Source organism: Euprymna scolopes, chromosome 11 (assembly GCF_053919585.1).
Source record: "Euprymna scolopes isolate OS-2025 chromosome 11, ASM5391958v1, whole genome shotgun sequence".
Taxonomy (NCBI): domain Eukaryota; kingdom Metazoa; phylum Mollusca; class Cephalopoda; order Sepiida; family Sepiolidae; genus Euprymna; species Euprymna scolopes.
This window is the reverse complement of record NC_136492.1, coordinates 6,519,486-6,544,153: the sequence shown is the minus strand read 5'-3', so window position 1 is coordinate 6,544,153 and position 24,668 is coordinate 6,519,486. Positions and strand designations below refer to the sequence as shown.

The 24,668-nt window shown below is 34.9% G+C and overlaps 1 protein-coding gene across 1 annotated transcript in view; it reads right to left on the bottom strand.

Annotated features, from left to right (window-relative positions):
• Positions 1-24,668, bottom strand: part of LOC145287758 (N(6)-adenine-specific methyltransferase METTL4-like) — a 769,319-nt gene that overhangs the window by 351,659 nt on the left and 392,992 nt on the right. Inside the window, exons 4-5 of the mRNA XM_080135539.1 lie at positions 22,695-22,856; positions 14,856-14,922 (exon numbers count right to left, since the gene is read on the bottom strand). Of these exons, the coding sequence (XP_079991665.1) occupies positions 14,856-14,922; positions 22,695-22,856 (229 nt within the window). The remainder of the gene's footprint in view (positions 1-14,855; positions 14,923-22,694; positions 22,857-24,668) is intronic.

The following is a 24,668-nucleotide window of genomic DNA, read 5'->3' as shown; positions in this document are numbered from 1 at the left end:
AGGAGTCAAAATTGAAAAATGGTACTTGGGAGTCATTAGATTTTTATTTGTTTGCTAACTGATTCACAAATGTGCAAGTGTGAATCGTCCACGTGACAGATTCCTTATGTTAAGAATAAGTAAGTTTGAAAACACTTTTTAAAGTTCGTGTCAAGCTGGTCTAATGGTTATCGTACTTGACTCACTGTCTTTAGGTTTGGGTTTCGATCTCAGCTCGAGTATTTTTTTTTTTTTTTACTTATACGAAGTGAATTGTTTAGAAAAACATAATACATGCACATGTCTCAATTTCTTTGCGTTTTTTTTTTCTTCATTTTTGAAAAAAAATTAGCGTTACGTTTAATACCTACAGTATTTCTGTTTATAATAAGTAATCATGACCTGATACATACAACAGGTAGACATAAAGAGAGATAGAATGAGCCCCGTCAATGGAAAAGACAAAGAGGAAGGCTACAAGCCTGTTGGAGAGCATCCAACTGGGTCGAAGGACAAAATAAAGTGGAAACAAAAATCAGGGAGGAGTTTCCTTTCCAGGAGTGATCAAAAATCCTCATGATGATGATAATGATGATGATGATAATGATGATGGTAATAATGATGATGATGATGATAATGATGATGATGCTGATGATGATGATGATGATAATGATGATAATGATGATGATGATGATGATGATAATGATGATGATGATGATGATGCTGATGATGATGATAATGATGATAATGATGATGATGATGATGCTGATGATGATAATGATGATAATGATGATGATGATGATGATGATGATGATGATAATGATGATGATGATGATGATGATGGCAATAATGATGATGATGATGATGATGATAATAATGATGATGATGATGATGATGATGACGACATTTTAAATGCTCATGTCTAAAGATAGAAAATTATAATGATGATGATGATGATAATAATGATGATAATAATGATGATGATGATGATGATGATGATAATAATGATGATGATGATGATGATGATGATAATGATGATGATAATGATGATGCTGATGATGATGATGATGATGATGATGATGCTGATGATAATGATTATGCTGATGATAATAATAATGATGATGATGATGATGATGATGATGATGATGATAATGATGATGCTGATGATAATAATAATGATGATAATGATGATGATGATGATGATGATGATGACGACATTTTAAATGCTCATGTCTAAAGATAGAAAATTCGGTATTTTCTTTCTAATTTTTAAAGCCCTGCAAAGTAACCCCATCTCCAAAGTTGTCAGAGTGAGTTCAATCCTAACCGTTTCATGGCGAATCAACTTTTCAGTTTTTATACAGGGTGGAACAATAACATTGTCACCCGAAAAAAAAAAGAAGAAGAAAAAAAAAAACGACGATTCCATTTTCGTTTGATGAAAACAGTTTTTTTTTTCTTTTTTTTTTTTTCAGACCATCTACTAGTTGGCCAGTTGTGTACAAATCCCAACAGCGATAGGAGCCTTCTATCATGTCTGAAAGTGATACAATGTTCAACGAGTGCGATCGGAGATGCGCCGCTGTACAGCACATGCTCTCTACCGATCCAAGTTATGATAACGGGACCATGTCCAGCACCCTCAAAATGCATCGCTGGATTGGCACGAATAGCAGGGGCGTGCCCAACGTGATGAAAACAGAGTGAGTTCAACCCTAACCGTTTCATGGCGAATCAACTTTTCAGTTTTTATATTTAATGAACACTAAAACACAATACAAGCACCACGTAAAAGAGATGTAAAACCGTATATGATGATCATAATGCTGAAATGATCATCATAAATATTTTATACAATTTAGAAAGTTTCCAGACTAAAGCCTAACTAAATTATTAATGTAATATAATTGGCTGTTTGGCACAAGTCCTAATGGACGAGTTCATAAATTATTTCCGTATTTACAAAAGATCATTCTCGAGTCTGCATCAAAAAAAAAAACAAAATGGCTAGACTTGCCAAACAAAATTATTAAATCATATTAGCGATGAGGAGGATGGGGTGCCCGGCTTTGCCCGGTCGTAAAATACGTTTAAATATGATATTTTAATTTGTCCATAGAGCCATGATTTGAAAAGTAAAAAGAAAAAGTATTTAGGTGCCATCAGCTAGAATCGAAACTGAAAGCAAAACTGTAGCATTCAAAGCTGGTGACGTTACCACTGTACCAACGTGATACACATATGAACTGATTAAAAATAAACTAAGATAAATGTACAAAATCTATAATGAGTTTTTCGATTTTAACCCCTTTTTGACCCCTTAAAAACTATTTTATTTGGCTAAAGACCCATAAAAGAACGGTCCATAAAAAAATCCAATCATTTCAGGCCCCTAGCGCTGCTCTGTGACTTTTAGTTTCGGAAGAGATGGAGTTTGAAAATATGGAGACAGACTGACAGTGAGTTTTATAAATTAGATTTTTTTTTCAAAATGAGAAACCGCAGCCCCCCGCAAACCAAGACAGCCATCAACAGTTAATTCCAGAGTTAAGCCCCCCCCCATCATTCAGGCTCTTAAATCGGATACAAAATAACACAAAGGTAATAATACTTGTGCAGTTTCAAGATGGCTACATGGTTATACGTAAAAGACCCTATTTTGACTCCTTAAAAACTATTTAAACCAGCTAAAGACCCATAAAAGAACAGTCCAAGATTTCCAGGTACGGTATAACTGGAATTTTTTTCTCAATTATTAAATCATTTCTCAGGCTCATAAGAGTAATGGTTGATGGGCAGAAATCAGAAGCCCACAGTATTAATGCTGGAGTCCCTCAGGGGTCCATTCTTCGTCCAACTCTCTTCCTGATCTACATCAATGATTTCCTAAACATATACTTAAATCATTCGTTGACAGCTATGCTGATGACACGACCATCTATGGCAACACTTCAAAGGCCGTAAATGACAAAGTTCTCTCTGATTCTCTCTCCTCTGAGCTTGAGAGTGTGGTACAGTTGGGGAAGAAGTGGCTGATTACTTTTAATGCATCTAAAACCAAGCTCCTATCTTTACATCATCAACGCTCTTATCCCCATTTGGCATCAAATGAAATGGATGGCTCTCGTCTTGGGGAGGCTCCATGTTTTGACAATCTTCTGGGATTGACCTTTACTCTTGATCTGAAATGGAATCGTACATTAAGTCTGTTGCTAAGGTCGCTGGAAAAATGGTGCAATCCTTCTACCGCTCTAGAAGATATCTCACTAATGATGCAATTCTCTATCTATATAAAAGCCAAGTACGTCCAAGGATGGAGTACTGCTGCCACATCTGGGCAGGAGCTGCTAAAAACAGCCTATCCTGCCTTGACAGAATAAAAAATAGACTTTGTAGCTTAGTGGGGAATGCCCTTTTCTCTTTTCTGCAACCTCTCTTCCACAGAAAGGATGTTGCGAGCCTGTCATTGTTTTAGCGTTATTTCCATGGGAAGTGCTCGTCTAAGCTCCAATCTCTGGTCCCCTCTCGCCAATCTTTCACAAAAAACACCCGTCTAGCTGAAACCACTGTCAGTAATTTTCCCCACTCTTTATCTGTGCCTAAATCAAAACGTAGATTCCACAAACAAAAACTTCTTTCTTAGAAGTGTACGCCTGTGGAACTCTGTTCCGTTTGCTTGTTTCTCACCTGACTACAACTTGGATGTCTTCAAGTCCAACATAAACAAATTCCTGGTAAACCGTCCCCTTAAGTAAGACGCTTTATCAAATCTCCAATACTAACTATTACTACGATACTATCCCATTGATTACTGTACACACAATAACCCTTATCCCCGAGTGGACTGTGGGTCTTGATAAGTGGTGACTACCTTGTAATAAAAAAAAAAAAAAAAAAAAAACATGTGAAAATATCAGCAGAAGCTGAAGGATAGTTAGCAAAAATATTAGCAGCAGCAGCTGTTAAAGCACGTATGCAAATTAGCAAGTGTGCATAACGAAAAAGGTCGAGTAGAGAGAGGAAAAGTGTACTGATGGGGGAAGATGGACATGCAAAAGTCGAGAGTGAGAAAGTGCTGGCTGGACCCGGCATGGGATAGCAGCAACAGAGACTTTTAAGAATAGCACATGTCTGTGCGAAAAAAAACTTTTGCAAAATAATGAAAAGCGTCGTTTTGGAAGAACCACAAATAAATGTATTTTATTTGCACTTTTTAAAAAAATGCTTAGACGGATTTTTTTAATTTTTGTTTGTTCCTTTGTGATGGTATCAGACGGCGTGCGGGTCTGATAGAGGTTTGAACTGTAGCGACATAGTTAAAAAGTAATGACCACGCCACGTTACACAGAAAAAAAAAAAAAACATTCACGGAATTTTTACCCCTAACCCTACCACGCATGACTACGGTTCATATAGTTTAGGGTTGAAGCTGTGAGTTACATAAGCGAACTCATTGGGGTTTACTTGCCAACTTAGTTACCGGCTGTTGCTACCCGACATGGACGTCTATTATTGTACCTTTCAGAATAATTCTATTCTATATTATTACATCTGTGTATTGTTTTCTATTCAACGATGCAACACATAACATTTAGATCCAAAATAATGCATAGATGCAGTTTGCCACAATGGTTAGAATGCTCCGTAATAAGTCAGGAGATTAGAGTAATTACTACTGAGCCACCATGTATCAACACCAAAAAAAAAAAGGATCGTTCCAAAAGTAATGCCTTCTAATTTTTTATTCTGCATAACTGGATGACTATTATATAATATATATATATGATGATTGCAACGTCTTGTCAGACGAGTGCCACTCCCTTAGACACTTAAAGTCCATGAGCCCAAAAATGACTTCCTTGCCACAGGACCATTTGAATAGACAAATGTCTGAGGGAGTTTCTATACACAGATGATATTGCAGAGTCTTAGCTTTATACGACAGCTAAGTCTCTCTCTTGGTTCAAAATGTTGAGATCCAGCAACAAGCAAGAGCAAGATAGCTAGCAACAAGTTAAACTGCAGACCAGCTTAATGTGGATACTGGTCTCCCGCTTTATGGTTTTTTAAATCAGAGATTTGCTTTTCCTAGAAAGGCTGCCTTCACCACGGCTTACGGGAGCCCTCTCCACCCCAACACACACATACATACACACAAACACACGCGGTGCTAGTTGGCCGTTGACCCCGAAAAAGGGTTCATTCGCCTTTTGAAAGGTCTCGTTTTTAATCCTTCAGGGAGACTAGCCACCCTCCTCACAAAAACAAGTCTGATGGGGGAACCAGTTCAGTCGCCAGTGATCCGACCATGAGGCAGGTAGTACTGGGTTACATGGTACCAGTAGCATATGACATGACCTGACAATAATAAATATATGTGTGTGTGTGTGTGTGTGTGTGTGTGTGTGTGTGTGTGTGTGTGTGTGTGTGTGTGAATATTTCTGTACTATGAAATAGGTGCTGTTAAGAATTGAAGATTTTAACACGCAGAAAGAAATAAACAGTAAGATGGGCAACATCTTGAAATTTGGAATATAGACTTCTTGTCATTTATTAGTATTAGGTTGGTGCAAAAAATAATGTTTTCTTGACATGAAGTGTCATGTCAAAAAACGACATTATTTTTACATCAACCTATAGCTCTGTAGTTATATTTAACATACATTGAGTTTCATGCAGAAAGGGATTAGTATAAATAAAGGGTGAAATATAATTGAATAAGCAATATTTTCATATATATATATATATATATATATATATATATATGAATGGAAATGTATAAAAAGGAATACGAAAAGTATAAAAGCTTATAACTTTTCTTTATTCGTTTTCAATTTGTGACGTGCAGGAATACAAAATAATATTATGAAAAAAAAAATTAAAAAACTTTTTTTATAAGTTTCGACCGATCCTTCAGTCTTCATCGGTGTAGTTAATTACCATCTCCACTAAACTATATATATATATATATATATATATATATATATATATATATATATATATATATATATATATATATATATATGGTTTAGTGGAGATGGTAATTAATAAAAACTGAAGAAAGTGCTCAATACTGTTGTAGAGCAAATATGCGTTTTATTTTTTATTACCGTATCTTTCTGTTAAGTTACATTATTGTTTCGGCTACAAAAATAATCAATACAAAAATATATAAATGTTTACATAATTTCTGTATCTAGTTCCAATTTGTTGGTGTGTTTTTTTTTCAAGAGCACAAAATTTTCGACTGATCCTTCGATCTTCTTCAGTGTGAATGATAGAAAGAAAGGTTTAGGGCCGGCAGGGCTGACATAAAAAGAAGAACGTGTGTGTAAATATATATATATATATATATATATATATATATATATATATATATATTGGAATGGGCTTGTGTTTTTTTAAACTGTAGTGAAGTGATATTTTGACTGTGGAATTTCAATCTCGCTGGAAGGAACCAACGAGAGTTCATACCTACAAAAGGAGAAAGACAAAACTCACTACAGACTCGTCCATTGCGAAGACTCATAAACATACTCTCGAAGCTACAACCCGCAAGCACACTCGACAAAGAGACATAAATATATTACAAAACGTTAAATCAATAATGCGTGCATTTCTATTTATATGGAATTATGTGTTTATTTGTTATATATTATGTATTTCTCTGTTATATATTTGGTGTTTATTTGTTATATATTAGGTGTTTATTTGTTATATATTATGTGTTTATTTGTTATATATTATGTGTTTATTTGTTATATATTATGTGTTTATTTGTTATATATTATGTGTTTCTTTGTTATATATTAGGTGTTTCTTTGTTATAGATTAAGTGTTTATTTGTTCTATATTAGGTGTTTATTTGTTATATATTATGTGTTTTTTGTTATATATTATGTGTTTATTTGTTATATATTATGTGTTTATTTGTTATATATTATGTGTGTATTTGTTATATATTATGTGTGTATTTGTTATATATGTGTTTATTTGTTATATATTGTGTTTATTTGTTATATATTGTGTTTATTTGTTATATATTAGGTGTTTATTTGTTATATATTATGTGTTTCTTTCTATATATTATGTGTTTCTTTGTTATATATTATGTGTTTATTTGTTATATATTATGTGTTTCTTTGTTATATATTATGTGTTTATTTGTTATATGTTAGGTGTTTATTTGTTATATATTATGTGTTTCTTTGTTATATATTAGGCGTTTATTTGTTATATATGTGTTTATTTGTTATATAACAATTATATATTATGTGGTTCTTTGTTATATATGTGTTTATTTGTTATGTATTATGTGGTTCTTTGTTATATATGTGTTTATTTGTTATGTATTATGTGGTTCTTTGTTATATATGTGTTTATTTGTTATATATCCAGCGAAAAGGACTTACCAGGTGCCTTCAATAAGTTTCCAGACTTTTTTTTTTTTGTAAAAAATTCTCATAGACTCTTGAAAATTCAATATGTAATTGCTATACATCCTGTGAGATCATTAATTTTCATGATTTAAGGTTCAAATGAACAGCTATAGCAGCAATTGGAATACACCCTACTAAAGCCTGATTGTTACAGCTGGTGAATTTTAGAAATACAATCTGGACGTGAGGACATTTTAGAAGAACGATCTGCAATAAAATTCTTGTTTTAAACGTGAAAAAAAAAATGCCACAGAAACGTATGGAATGCTTCAGACTGCTTTTGGACCATCTTGCATGAATTGAGCATCAGTTTTCGAGTGGCATAAGAGATTCAAGGAAGGCATACATATTAGCTACATGGTTCAAGTAATAATCTAGCATGTCGTCAAACTGAACGGTTATTTGTGGTTGGAGTTGGTAACATCCTGAAGCGTCTCCTTTAATCTGCTCCTCAGTCAGCCATTCATATTCTTAATTTTAATCCGCCTGAATGGATCAGAGGGATTGCAATATTTTTTTTTTTTTTTAATTTTCATCCCAAACAAGGCACAGTGCCAATTTAATGTAGGGGGCTACTATCAGAGACATATGATGCAGGGATACAATTTAGGGAGTTGAACAGCAAGATGTCTGTTCACATAACACTTGAATTTCTGCATGTGTCAATACAGTTGGGGAAGCAGGAAGCCAAAAGGGAATTCCAAAGTCTAGCAGTTCTGGGGAAGAAACTATTAGAGTTGAAAGCTTTCTTACATCTAGAGATCTCTACTGTGTAGAGGTGGGACTTTGCTGCTTGTCAAGTTTTTTCAGGAGTATTTACATCAAGGGGGAGGCGGTACAAGGGCTTGCAGTTTGTTGGAACATCCAATATTAAAATGCTTGTAAAACAGGCAGAGGGATGCAACCAATTGGTATGATAACTGAACTTATACATTCATGAACTGGAAGTTTCATCTCTCTGTTACAGATGTTGATGGTGTGAGACTCTAAGAAAGCAACTCCTGTCATGGCGGTACACCAAAAGCAGAGATGTCTCATTGAATTCTTGACAAAAGGGCATTGAGAATGGTGATGACTATGTAGGAAAATATATTCTGAAGAACTAAATGTCACTCGTTTTAATGGTACCACTCCTATCTTGATAGCTCTTAAACTTTCTGAGTAAAAAAATAGGAGGCTTTACTTCTGGAACGACCCTACTATAATAAAGTATGCTCCAGACGCCCATGCACAGCCATCGTTCATCGCTGGCAAAAAGTGCATTGAGAATGGTAGTAACTGTGGAGAAAAATAAATTTTGGAGCATAAAGGGTCGCTCGTTTTAATGGTACCAGTTCCATCTTCGTAGCTTTTCAACTTTTTAAGTAAAAAAAAAATAGGAGGCTTTACATTGAGAACGACCCTCATACTTAAAAAAATAGATTGTTGAATTAATTTGAAATAGAGCGTTGTAACTTGCCATTTCGAAATTTACTTATTTGACTAAACTTTACATTCATCTTGCTACTTTTTTTTTTTTTTTTAACTAACAAACATTTTTATGTTAATACTAACAGGGAGACCCGACGTTGCCCAGGATTAATAAGAATCAACAAATATTTTACTCTCCAATATTTTATTGTTATCGAAATCAGTGAAATTGCACATTTTCCAATCAAATCGATTGATTGCCGTCTCTAGTCGGGGACCCATTGCAGTGCACCAAGAGGAAGCTTCACATGCCTCTCATAGTGACTTAGTTTATAATGCATTGTAACCTACATTGCACTATAAATAACCTACTGATAATTTTATAAAATTATTTTTATATATATATTGGCTTAAATTAAAATTTTAAGCGCAAAAGTCAAGGATAATGCTTCAATTGTGCTCTAAACAGAAGCATTAATTTCGAACGCGCCACTGTCATATCAAAGAATCTACTGTTGATTTTATATGTCGGGCCTTTCGGCTTGTGTGGTAATAAAACTTCTCAGATGCACTTGTGATGTTAAGTTGTATAAAGTGTTAACTTCGGTCAAAATCGCCTGTTCCTTCTTTCAGCGGATTATTTCGATTATCGATAATTATTGAAGACATTCCGATACAAAACCTATCTAAGAACGCTGCCAGGCACATAAAGTATCTTTGTGTGAAATTTCATAAAATCGGCCCAACCATTTTCAAGTCGATAGGGAACGAATGCATAGACACACAGGCAGACAAATTTCCTTTTAAACAATAGAAGCGATTTTTATTTTTAATATTATGAGTCGTTTAAGCGAAACAAAGTAATTTTAAATAAATTGTATCGAAGTACGGAGTTGCACAATTTCTAACCACACCACTCCTGAATCGACACTGCTTGATACTAGTGGCAAGGATAAGTTCAGGATGACTGGAAACAATGCCGAGATAAGCAGAGAACACATACCGCACCTGGTATTGCCCAATAGTCACCCATTTAATACTGACCTGGCTCAATATTGCTTAACCTTGGTGACCTAATGAAATGATTATGTCAACATGATTATAACGTTATTATATGATAATGAAAATTGGTTAATAAGAAGCAAAGTTTGATTTGTCAACTTAAATGCTATTTAGGTCTGACTTCGGGAACATAACAAGACATTTATGTTAGATTGTATGTAATCTGAGGCCAATGACACAGGCACACCAAACCATCATTTGTTGATTGACACATTTTTCTTCCAAAGTACTCAGCATCTCTGATACGGCAACTAATGTGGCTAGCTCTTGATTAGCACACTACCATCATCACCACCACCCCACCATCATCATCATCACCACTATCGCCATCATCATCACAACCACTATCACCACTGTCGTCGTCATCATCATCATCATCATCATCATCACTACCACCGTCACCACCACCACCATCATCGATTTAATATGCATTTTGGATGGAGTACTGTTGCCACATCTGGGCAGGAGCTGTTAGTTCTGCCTTGATAGAGTTCAAAATAGACTTCGTAGCCTCGTAGGAGATGTCCTTTTCTCTTCCCTAGAATCTCTATCTCACAGAAGAGATGTTGCGAGTTTGTCTCTGCTTTATCGTTATTTTCATGGCAAGTGCTCGACTGAGCTTCAATTTCTGGTCCCCATCGCCAAACTTTCACAAGAAACACTCGTCTAGCTGAAAACACTATCAATAATTTCCCCCACCCTTTATCTGTGCCTAAACCTAAACGTAGATTCCATGAACAAAGCTTCTTTCTTAGAAGTGCACACCTGTGGAACTGTCTTCCGTTTTCCTGCTTTCCAGCGGACTACAATTTGATTGTTTTCAAGTCCAACGTAAACAAGTTCTTGATGAGCCATTCCACTTAAGTTAACAAATTTACCGAATTTCCATTACTAACAATTACTATATTGTCCAATTGACTACTGTACACTCTTAACCCTTATCCTCGAGTGATCTCTGGGCCTTGATAAGTGGTGATGCTTATGTAAAAAAAAAAATACTGGTATGTGATGGACGGTTTTATAAAATTAATTTATCTCTGGCCAGGTCTTTATTTGAATAAAAAATTGTCGCTGAGTATATATTATTGCATTACGAATGACAGGGTACAGCATTCGTTATTGTTGTACCCTGTTATTGGTAATATTGGCCAGTCAAAAGCAAAGTTTCATTTGTCAACCTAAATGCTAATTAGGCCTGACTGAAGATAAATTCATATACTCGATTAAAAAATACATAAAAAAAAGAACAGATTCTGTGATCGTGGAAAACTGTTTTTCTGACATGCGTTTCCCATTAGGCGCTTTAGCTGAATCGTTTGATCCCCCCCCCACAGCGCTTACCGAAATAGCCCATGTGACATGTGTATTCGGTTGCATCAATAACTATTACTACCACATTTTCCCATTGACTACTATACACTTGTTAATCTTTCTCCTCGAGTGGCCCCCAGGCCTTGATAAGTTGTGATTCCTTTAAAAAAAAAAAAAAAAAGAGAGAGAGAGAGAAAGAAAAGGCCAAGCTTTTTGAGTCGGCTTTTATATTCAAGTCTTTGAACTCTGTGTTTCTTCTTATTACTAACCTAACACTTTGATAACTTCCTCCATCTTTCCTGACCAGATTTTTTTTTTAACCAAGCTCCTTACGATTTGGATATTGTTTTTTTTTTTTTTTTTTTTTAAATCTTTCTCTGACGAAAAAACTAGACGTTCCAATTAATTAAAAATGTCTGTTGACCATTTTGGTTCTTTTTCTTTTATTTAAAAAAGATAGTCACCACTTATTGAGGCACGAAGGCTACTCGATTGGTTGGTTGGTTGGTTGTTTTACGGCATATCAACCCTTTTCAGGTTATTTAATGCCGAATCCAGTGATTTGGAAAAAAAAATTTTTCATAGAATATATATATTTTTTTTCAAGTCATTTTCTATTTAACCCATAGTTGGGACCCTAACAGATACTACCACTCCAGATGAGAGTGGACCTGGGAGCAATGGTAATAAAAGGGTAGCTCCACACTCCCCAAAGCCCGCAAGCTGGGGCCTCATCATTGGATATAGTTTAAGGTCATATCCAGGACCGAAGGGTACTCGAGAATAAATGTAAGATGGTAGTCTAGAAATCGTTAATGGTACACCATTGGGTAGAATTTATTGATTCAATTTATTTAGATGATCCGTGAAAACAATAACAATCAAGATAAAGATAATAATCCAAATAAGTAGCGTTAATTGTTTATGTAAACTTTCCTACGAGCAACGCTTTAGATCCTTTTCCCCTTGAGTTCAATTCAATTTATTTAACAGATCCGATAGATTCTGCACCGTTCAAGTAGCCATACTTTGAATTCTTTCCAGGTGTTAGATATCACGTATTAGATATGAGGAAGAGGCTGGGATAACAAACTCTAACGTTATTCTGAAGAGGAAGACATAAAAATGGAGAAATATTACAGATGTGAGTTTGCAGAAAGAACGTCACGTGAGAAACAGGATACTCCTTGCTTTGTTAACAACCTGAATGCAATGTTCTGATGTCTTAAAAGACGAGTCGATACAGTAACCGAGCACCTGTGCAAAATCACATAAAAATATACAAAAATACATTCATATTCAAGGATAAACGTTAATGAATGTAAGATGGTAGTCTAGAAATCGTTAATGGTACACCATTGGGTAGAATTTAAATTATTTAAGGAGACGGCTCAACACGAACTTGTTTACATTGGACTTGAATTTATTGATTCAATTTATTTGGCAGATCCGATAAACCCTATACCAATTGAGTAGCCAGTCTTTGAACTCCCTCCAAATGCTAGAAATCTCGTAGGCCAGGACACTATACTCTAACCTGACAATGGAGACATAAAAATGGAAAAATATTTCAGAAAGTGAGTTTATAGAAAGAACGTCGCATGAGAAACAGGATACTCCTTGCTTTGTTAACGATCTAAATGCAATGTTTTGATGTCTTAAAGGACGAGTCGATACAGTAGCTGAGCACCTGTGCAAATTCACATAAAAATATACAAACATACATACATACCTAACTTTATATAGAGATAATATTCAAAATTAACTATTTTTTAAGGAGATGAAAAAAAAAATCTAATGGGTTTTGATAAAAAAAAATAGTTGTATTTTAAACAGGAGTTCAATTCAATTAATTTGCCAGAAAAATAAAACAATTATGCTTCAATCATCATATAGGGAAAACAGTGATAGAAATTTACACAGAAGAATATAAAGAATTTATAAAGAGAGAGAAATATTTCAGGAGTAAGTTTACGGAAAGAATGTCACATGAAAAAGAGAATACTCTTTGTTTTGTTAGCAGCTTGAATGCAATGTTTAGATAGATTCAAGGACGAGTCGATACAGTAGCCGAGCACCTGTGAAAATTCACACAGAAATCTACAAACATACATACACAATTTTATATATAGACTAGCGGGGGGTACCCGGCGTTTCCCGGGTGTTTGGATGTGTGTGTGGTTTTGGGTAAATCAAAACTCCGAGGGGGGGGGGGGGTAAAATAAAAAAAAAAGTTTTGTTAGGGAAGTATGAGGCAAAGTTGGAAATTAAAGTGTGAAAAAAAAAAAAAGTGCAACGTTAACCACTGGGCCACCGCGAAATACTAACAGAAACAAGTTTGAATTTATTTAATTACTTAGAATTGACAAGTGCACGACTTAATGAGGTCAATTTTGACATGCGGGGTAGTATTTTCTTTAAATGCGGGAACACTTTTTTTATTTTTATTTTCCCAAGATGTTGGGGGGGACCAGCTCCCCTTGTCCAAATTGAATAGCAATTGTCTGATATAAGGAAAATATTTCCACATTGATCAAATCTGATTGCTTTCGGACATTTCCGGCGATCGTGACCAGAAAAATACCGCCAGAATTAGTGTCACTTTTATTATAGATAAAAGCCCAATCCACATGCGGCGAGCGAAAAATGTTGAATATTTATCTTCGCGAAGTCGAGCAAATTAAACAGACAGGCGACCTCCATTGTTAACTCGGAGATATTATGATTTATATGTGATATAAAAAGTTTTAATAAGTTGTGAGCCGACCGACCGTTTCTCGGAAAAAAGCCTTTCTTGGACATACACAAAAAGCAAACATACATACACACATTTTCGCTTTCATATATATAGATAATTTAATCTAACAATGAAGATATAACAAGGGAGGAACATTTCAGAAGTGAGTTTGCAGAAAGAACGTCGCATGAAAAATAGAATACTCCTTGTTTTGTTAGCAGCCTGATGGAATGTTTAGAGGGCTTGGAGGATGAGTCGATATAGACGAGATGGACGGTTGCCAACAAAACAAAATATATTTACTTTTTTAAAATCCTTTCATAAGATTCGATAGACCATTCGAGTAACCAATCTTAGAACTTTCGCCAGATGCCGGATATCACGTATTAGACATGGAGCAGAGACCTGAACACCATACTCTCTCAGTAGTCTGACGACGAGGACATAAAGAGAGAGACATATTTCAGGTATGAATTTGCAGAAAGAATGTTGTATAAGAAATAGAATACTCCTGAATTTTCTCTATTAAACACGGTTAAAATAAACAAGAATTAAGGGAAATAACTCGCTGAACTTAATAAAAATACTTTAATAATCACCACTGTTTTTTTTTTTTTTTGTTAAACACGGTAAAAAGAGCCTTGAATCAACTGGAATAATTTGATGGACGTAAAATGTTTTAAAATAACCGTTATTTTCTCTATTAAACAGTAAAAACATACAAAAATCAAGGAAAACAACATATTTCAGGAGTGAATTTGCAGAAAGAACGTTTCATGAGATTTGTTAATAACCTTAATGTAAGGATGAGTCGACCTTTTATGGGTTAGGTTTAGGTTTAGGGTTATGGTTAGGTTTAGGTTTAGGGTTAGGCTTAGGTTTAGGTTTAGGGTTAGATAAATATGTGAAATACTTACGATTTCTGTCTTTTAACAGATTTATTTTGCCAAGGTGGATCCATCACTATTAAACCAAAAGGTCCGCCTGAAACAAAATGCAATAAAATTATGCAACTATTTCGGCAAGGTGAATCTAGCACTATTTATTTTTGTTTTGTTTACCTGCCTCCCCACGAGGGCAGAGTTAGACATGAGATCGGTTTTTAATGTGTGGGGGGGGGGGACCCAGCTGCCCAGAAGGGGGCACTCTGATCAGTAACAAAAATAAAAATTGTATCAGTCATGAATTTCTCCTCCATTAATCGAGATCAAAAAAAAGTGTAGTGCAGCACCTGAAGAACAGATACTACACTTTGATCCTGGCTCAAAGGCTAAGAACAACTCACTATTAAATCGAAAGGTCCGCTTGAAACAAAATGCAACAAAATTATGCAACTATTTCGGCAAGGTGAATCTAGCACTATTTATTTTTGTTTTGTTTACCTGCCTCCCCACGAGGGCAGAGTTAGACATGAGATCGGTTTTTAATGTGTGGGGGGGGGGACCCAGCTGCCCAGAAGGGGGCACTCTGATCAGTAACAAAAATAAAAATTGTATCAGTCATGAATTTCTCCTCCATTAATCGAGATCAAAAAAAAGTGTAGTGCAGCACCTGAAGAACAGATACTACACTTTGATCCTGGCTCAAAGGCTAAGAACAACTCACTATTAAATCGAAAGGTCCGCTTGAAACAAAATGCAACAAAATTATGCAACTATTTCGGCAAGGTGAATCTAGCACTATTTATTTTTGTTTTGTTTACCTGCCTCCCCACGAGGGCAGAGTTAGACATGCTTGAAACAAAATGCAACAAAATTATGCAATTATTTCGTCACAAACGTTTGTCTGATTCTACACCATATCAACCCTTTCGAAATTATTTAATATCACAACAATTATTGTAAACTAGTGACGGTGTAGCACACGTAATACAGCGCAGTTGTATCTCATATTTCTTTGGCGGTGGATCAAATTGAAAAGAAATGTTTATGTAACGAACTCATATTCATTTCTCTTGCTATTTCAATTCATGGAAACATTTTGTGTTCATCATAGATATTTAAAAAATAACACAAAATGGTGTATCCTGTGGTTATTTTTTTTGATTTGCGAATTAAGATTTTAAAAATTTTTCCTTGGTTTTATATATATACTAGCAGTTCAGCCCAGCTTTGCTCGGGCCCTATGTACAATTCATAATTTTATGTGTGTGTGTATATATATATATATATATATATATATATATATATATATATATATATATATATATATATACTAAAAAGTTTGACTCACATCCAGGTAACCTACATCTAAAATTTAAAGTGTTTAGACCAAAAATTGGCAGAGGAGTTTAGTAGACTCTGCAAAGGTCAACTCTTTCAACTTTGACCTCATGGCAACCAAATTTTAGCCCCAAAACTGATGAAAAAGCTTGCTGCCTGTCTGAATACCCTTTATGTAAAATTGCAAATGTTTGGACCCAAAATTTGCTGCATAGATTGCTAGAGTCTTCAAAGGTCAAATATTTTTAACTTTGGCCCCTTGGTAGCCAATTTTCGGCCAAAAACCGATTAATAAATTTCCTTTATGTCTGAATACACTTTATGCAAAATTTCAAATGTTTAGACCAAAAATTGGCTGAAAGGTCAAATTTTTTTAACTTTGACTCCAATTTTAACCCCTTAACATTTATTGTTTCGGGCGCAAATCGAATTAAAAAGTTTGATCTATGTCCAAGGAACCTACATTTAAAATTTCAGGTGTTTAGACCCAAAATTGGTGGAGGAGTTTGGTAGAGTTTTCAAAGGTAAAATCGTTGAACTTTGACCCCTTGACAGCCAAATTTCTGGTCAAAAACCGATTAAAATTTTTTTCCCAAATCTCACTACCCGTTATGTCAAATTTCGAGTCTGTAGACTGAAAATTGACAGAGTAATTTGGTAGGGACATGTACACACAAAGACACACACAGACAATTTAACTTTTATAGATATACTAGCATTTACGCTCGGCGTTGCCCGGGTGTTTGGAGGTGTATGTTGAGCAAAAAAAAAAAAAGTTCAATTTTTTTAACATTGACCCCTATTATGACCTCTTAACCTTTATTGGTTGGGGCTCAAACCAAGTTATTAAATTAGATCCATGTGCAAGGAACCTATATCTAAAATTTCAAGTGTTTAGACCCAAAATTGCTGGAGAAGTTTGGTAGAGTTCTCAAAGGTCAAATCGTTGAACTTGGACCCCTGAACAGACAAATTTCTGGCCGACAACCAATCACAAAGATTTTCCCAAATCTCAATACTCTGTATATCAAATTTCGAGTCTGTAGACTGAAAATTGACAGAGTTATTCTCTGGGGAAATGTACACAGACAGACACACACACACACACAGACACTTTCACTTTTATAGATATACTAGCATGGGTGCCTGGTGTTTTGAGGTGTATGCTGAGCAAAAAAAAACAACAAGAAAACGGTCAATTTTTTTTAACTTTGACCTATTATAACCCCTTAATATTTATTGTTTAGGGCTCAAATCATTAAGTTAGATCCATGTCCAAGGAATCTATATCTATAATTTCAAGTGTTTAGACCCAAAATTGTAGGACGAGTTTGGTAGAGTTCTCAAAGGTCAAATCGTTGAACTTTGACTCCTTAATCACCAAATTTATGGCCGAAAACCGATCACATCGATTTTCCCAAATCTCAGTACCCTGTATATCAAATTTCGAGTCTGTAGACAAAAAATTGACAGAGTTATTGCGTAGGGAAATAGACACACACACACGTACAGACAGACACTTTGACTTTTATAGATATATAGATAGATAGATTTTATCGTATTATTTTTTTATTAATATTAACAAACTACAAGTGATTGAAACTGTTTAACAAGGTCTGTCAGTATATCATGAATTAAACTAACAACACTCTAAACATTTTTGTATTGAGGTGTATACACACCCCATGGCACTAACCATGTTTGAAATGCAGGCTTAAGCAGAATAGAGACCACATTATCAAAGGCATATTCCGAGCAAGTTACTTAAACCGTCTGAAGACGCTGAACTAAAATAAATTGTTTTTTTTTTACCGAAATCAATATCCAATGTTTAAAACGCTAGCAAACAGTCAAAAATTAAGAAAAAACAATTATATTGTTGTTGCTGAAGGGTGTATATATTATGTATACATACGCCTATATATATATATATATATATATATATATATATATATATATATATATATATATATATATATATATTACACACACTCGTGTCTCAATTCGTGTATCGTTTAGTGGTATAAAATGTTATAATGAATATATGTTTACAAAGTATATATACACGTCACAGTCGTGTGTATATACATGTGTTCGTCTAATCTAGTTTTTCTATTGCTCATTGAATTGATGCGTGTATAAGCCTTACGACAGTGTTGATATATTAACAGATACAGTTTAACAACGGACATGTAACATTTACAACTGGGGTTTTAACATCGGGCCAATCAGAGAAACATACCTGGTCTGTCTCTAGTTGAAAAAAAAATTAATTCCAATGAATCAACAAATCTCCAGTTGTATTTTCAGCAACTTTTATTACAGATGTTTCCCCATTTGAAAGTTGCAAGGCTGATTCTGACAATCACCAATTTATGATCCTCTCTACTTGGAGCTATCCCGATCTAAATGCCGTCCCTCTCCCTCTCCCAACTCGGACTGACTTAACTAATGATACGTATCTTTTAAGCTCTCTCTCTCTCTCTCTCTCTCTCTCTCTCTCTCTCTCTCTCTCTCTCTCTCTCTCTCGTAAAGTCTACATCACTTTAAATGACCCTCTACGTAAAACTAAGTCATACTATCCAGAACTCCCACCACCACCACCACCTCATGAAAAACAAAAAGTCTTTATGATGTAAATACTCGTGATGGTAAGAAAATATTATACACAAAAATCACACAAATTGATCAAGTAGTTTTACTTTAAGAAAATCAAATTTTGTGGCTAAACTATGAGCAACGATCTTGCAATGCCATCTTGAAAGCAGGTTGAAGTGTTGTATATAGGTTTTTCATTATTATGATTATTCTTTTTGTTGGTGCTATTGTTGTTATTATTGTTATTGTTGTTGTTGTTGTTTGTTATGAAGTCTTATTAAAAGTGAGTCTTAGAGAGTCTTATTAAGTGAGATGTTGCGTTCTGTGTTCGTGTTATGAAGAGATTCATATATATAAAATGTTCATACTTAGAAGTGTTAGTGAGGAGGTAGTGTTGAGATATATAGTGTTCACATTGTAGATATGAGATGTCGAGACATTGTGTATGTAAAGACATTTTAAAACACATGATATATAAGACATATAATGACAATTTCACTTTACCTTTTTGGTAGAATTACAACACAAAGACGACGTTTATAAAAACACATGATGGGTTTATTTCTTCTTCGACCGGTCGTGGTTTTCTTAGTCAGGAATTCAAAGTTTTACATTCTATGTTTCAAAGGTAACCGTCTCGCTTCCAGACGTTCGACTCCCATCTCTGGACTCCAGACTGTCGTCTCTCGTCCTCAGACTCCCTCTCAGACTCCCTCTGCTTAACTCTAAAGTTTCTAACTATATCGAGAACTTCCCATTTTCCATGACGTCATACACATGTTAAAACATGTGTCTTCTTTCACGTGTTCTGGAAATGCGTGTCTAAAACTTTTTCCTTTGTTTACAAAAGGAATTTTAACCTATATTTCCAGTAACCTTTATTTCCAATATGTTAAAAACACGTTTATTAAATTATCTTATAGTTGCATTCTTCAATTGAATTTCATAACAGAATTGACAAATGCACATTCTTTTCTTAAAACTATTTTATCTCTAAGCTAAACAATGGTTTGTTTTTACATTCCATTTGCTAATTCTCTCTCGTAATCTATTTCTAAACCTAAATTACGAGGTTCGAATTTCGTCTATTCTATTGCATTTTCATTTTAACTAAATCTCTCTATTTTTATACTTATATGAAAAGGGGACAGCCCTTATCATGTAACAGAAGGAACAAGGGAGATAAATCTAAATAATTCAAGCTTCTCCAGAACTCACCAGAACTGCAGAAAAAATTAAAATTCCGGAGCGAAAGACGTTGCTCCTTTTAATAGTACCACTCCCGTCTTCATAACTCTTCAACGTTTTAGTTTTTTTTTAATGAAAAAAAAAAATAGGAGGCTTTACTTTTGGAACGACCCTTGTAGATCAATCAACAAATTCGCAGCAGCCTTGAAATAAAACCATGTTTATAAAACTAAATAACTTTGGCAAAGATATTTGGAATAACTCAATATTAAAAATATGCCAGACGTGAAATCGCGCCATAATATGGAGCTGGATCCTATTTCAAAATTAGCACCTTTTGCTATTTGCTGGCAGATAATGATATTCATCAAATACGGTCAGTGTACTCGTGTGACCTTTTCAAACTTCTGATCTAAAACTGCTTTTCTAAAAACCATTCCTTGATATTTATGTCAAAATCATATTCAACCTATATTATGCCTGTTTGCCATTCTTTCTATAACTAACAGCTGTTTAGGCTACATTTCTGAACTTTTTAGATGAGGATTAATTATTTGGATTCTTTGGGCTACTGTTCTCATCTTGAGTATCATTTTCACAAATATATATATACACACTAGAAGATGTACTGGCGTTGCCCAGTATTAAACGTACCGTTAAATTCCCGAAACTGAGATATGTGCATACGAGTATTATGTTTTTTTTTCTAAACAGTTTACTTCTTGTAAGTAAAAAAAAAAAAAATACTCGAGCTGAGATCGAAACCAAAACCTAAAGACAGTGAATCAAGTATGATAACCATTACACCAGCTTGCCACGATCTTTAGAAAGTGTTTACAAACCATTAACAAACAGATAAAAATCCGATGACCCCCCCACCCCCACCCGAGTACCAATTTTTCAATTTTGACCCCTTAGCACCCTTTTTTCCAGATGAAAACCGATTAAAAAGTTTTCCACTTGTCTGGATACCCTATGTACCAAATTTCAAGCATGTAGATCAAAAATTCGTTGAGTATATAGGTTGAGAAGTGTCCTCACACACACACACACATTCTCACTTTTATATCTATCTATCTATCTATCTATCTCTCTCTCTCTCTCTCTCTCTATATATATATATATATATATATATATATATATAGTAGAACCCTGAAATACGGCATTAAAATTACTAACAAAATACAGTATATAATACACTAGCCGGAAAAACATCATATTTCACATCGTAACCTGAAAAAAAAAAACGTATCCTAGGGCCACCCTATCATGGAGTTCTACTATATATATATATATATATATATATATATATATATATATATATATATATATATATATATATATGAGCTTGAATGCCAACTATACACTCTCCTCAAGCGTCTAAGTTCTCCCTATACAACCTGACACGAGGATACTTTATATATATATATATATATATATATATATATATATATATATATATATATATATATATCACCGAAGTTAAGCAACATTGAGCCTGGTCATTAGTAAAATGAGTGACCATTTGAGTATTACAGATGTTGTATGTGCTCTCTACTTAGCTCGGCATTGTTTCCAGTCGTCCTGGACTCCTTGCCACTGGACTCAAGCAGTGCCGATTCAAGAGAGATGTGCTTGGAGACTGTGCAAGCCTTGCCTCACAATGACATGTGGAGCTACCATTACAGGGGTGTCCTTTGTCTTTTGAGATAGAATGGAAGCATCGATATACATATATATATATATATATATATATAAGTATCCTCGTGTCAGGTTGTATAGGGAGAACTTAGACGCTTAGTTGGCATTCAAGCTCTTTCCGGTGGGCAGTTCTCTCCTGTATGAGGACGTAAATGAATGGTAAGATTTAATGCTACTAAGACAAAGCTTCTTTCCTTCAACAAGAACCTTTCCAGCCATTGATTGCCATGACAAATAACACTCTACCTGAGAGCTCATCATTAAAACTCTTGAGCCTTACATTCACAGGTAAGATCAATTAGAACAAAAGCATAGAAGACATTGCCAAGGCTGCTGCAAAGAAGGTAGGTTCCTCCTACAGAGCTAGAAAAAAAAAAACTGACAGTATCTTATATATCTACAAAACCATCATTTGCCCATGCATGGAATGTTGCTGTCATATTTCCACTAATGTATATCCAACCAGTCTCTCCTCCTTAGACAGGTTTCAAAAAAGAGTCCCTAATCTAATAGGTCCCGCACTGTCAACCAAGCTCCAACCTCTGTCCCATTCCCGAAATGTTGCATCCCTGTGCTTGCTTTATAAGTACTTTAATGGTATGTGCTCCAACAAACTTTTAGCATTAGTGCCCCCTTAACGTAAATAAACTGAAAAGCAACAAAATTCCACGCCTTCACTGTAGGGATTCATCAATGCCGGAGAGTCTTCTGCTCTGAAAGTTTCTTTGGAATTTCTTCCCTGTATCCTGCTTCCCTGAGTGTACTAACATGCAGAAATTTAAGTGTAAAGCGAATAGATATCTCGCTGCCCAACTCCCTGTTTAGAGTGCCCTGTAATTTGAGATGAGTATAGATAAAACGAAAGAATTTAAAACTTGCACCCAAGTGGTAGACTTTGGAATTCCCTCCTTGTACCCTGCTTCCCAGAGTGTACTAACATGCAGAAATTTAAGTGTAAAGCGAATGGACATCTCGCTTCCCAACTCCCTGCTTAGTGTGCCCCTGTAATTTAGGGGTTAGTATGAGTAAAAATTAAAGAATGCTCACCTGCAAGATGTGGTAATTTCTCTAAGTAGTTCAGATTTGACATGAGGAATGAACTTTTGGGTGGAATGAGATAGTTATGTTGACCAATGGTCAAAACTGCAGCTTCTTCTTCTGGATATGTCACGTTTCGACCGACGAGACGAGAGCAATCAGGAATGGAATCTAAAAAAATAAAAAATATAAAAACAATTTTCTCAGAAGGAAAACACTAGTAACGTTTTGTTATTGTGATAATAATAGACACTAATGATGCAGAGTCTTCCTTTAGCATTTAACTATATACAAATAGTGTTGGATACTGAGCCGGGGCAACGCCGATAAAATCAAAGGTGTACACATGCACACATTCCAGATGGATTTTTGATCTACATTATTGTACTCCATAAAAACTAGCTTGGGTGACCAGCGTTGCCTGGGTGTTTAGAGGTGTGTGTTGAACAAAAAAAAAATTGTAGTAGGCAGGCAAGCAGGCTCGAACCTGCACCGCGAAAGAGGAAAAGAGTGTGAAAAAAAGTGATGTCTTTGCCATTGCGTCCATTACCAAACCGGAAGTGACGAAGGTTTAAATTAAGGCTTGTCAATCGAAAAGAAAGGATGACTTTTGAAAATATCGGCAAAAAAAAGCGAACCCTCCTTGTAGAAAAGTGCCCAGTTGCAGGTGAAGGGATTAATGCTTTTGGACAATTTTTTGATATTCGTTATCCGAAGGGTCGAGCTTAAAAACGATACCGATCTCATGAAAAATCCGCCGCCTCTGTCAAAAGTTTTTGGCAGAGATACAAACATACATACATACATGCGTACATGCGTACATTTAAACAGACAGGTAAGATTTATATTATAGACTAGCGGGGGGTACCTGGCGTGGCCCAGGTGTTTGTAGATGTGTGTGCTGGGGGGGTGGTGATCAAAACAACCCTTTTTTTTTTTTTTTTGGACACGTACGATGTTCGTTTAAAGGTTTGTCGTTGCACGTCGGCTAGTTCCTTGTCGTTTATAATGGGTTTATTTTATATTACATAGGTTAACGCACGCGCACATTTGCATACATACATATATATATATATATACATATGTACACTTCTAGGCAACCACATAGAGACACATACGTACACGCACACATATATAAACAAAGTAAATGCAGACATATATGGGTTCATAAGTAGACATACGCACATATACACAATTCTTATACATATATGTACACTAATAAAAGTATATAGGCACATATATACATATATATGCATATATATATATACACACAGGCCCACTTCTATAAATATATGTGGAGATAAGGTCTTAAGTACTGAATTCAAAAGATATTTTTTTAAAATTACTTGGATGCCATCAGCTAGAATAAAAACTAAAACATTTCGCACTCCAGCCGCGCTTCCTACGATTTGAGCTAACCTGATAGACAGATCAGAAAGTTTTAAAATGAAACCACTTTTAGCTATGATTAGTTTTGAGCATGCGCAAAAGTAATAGAAATATGTCGGCAAGTTGAAATGAACATTTTGTATTTCAACTTGCCGACTTCTGTACGGGTTATTCATCCATCCAAACAAAGATTTTACTCAATAAACCATCCTTTGTGTATGATTACTGTTTTCTGTTAATTTCAGTGTCACGTGACCAGTAGATTACGGGTTTATCGGTTAAATATTTACACAGACATACATGCATTTCTGTTTTATTTATATAGAAAAGAATTCGAAAATTAAAATAAAAATATGGTTCATGATATTTGGAGGAGGGTGGAATAATGCATGGATTCTGAATAGATTGAAATATCTCAATTTCTTTTTTGGGGGGGGGGATAAAGATCCAGTTTCATTTTATTTTATTTTTTTTCCTGTATTATTATTTATTATTTTTTTTTTTTTTTTACCTTGAAAGAAGTTGCCAGAAAATAAAACATCTACGATTTCTTATATATTTTATACGTGATTTTCCGATGCAAAGTAAAACTGC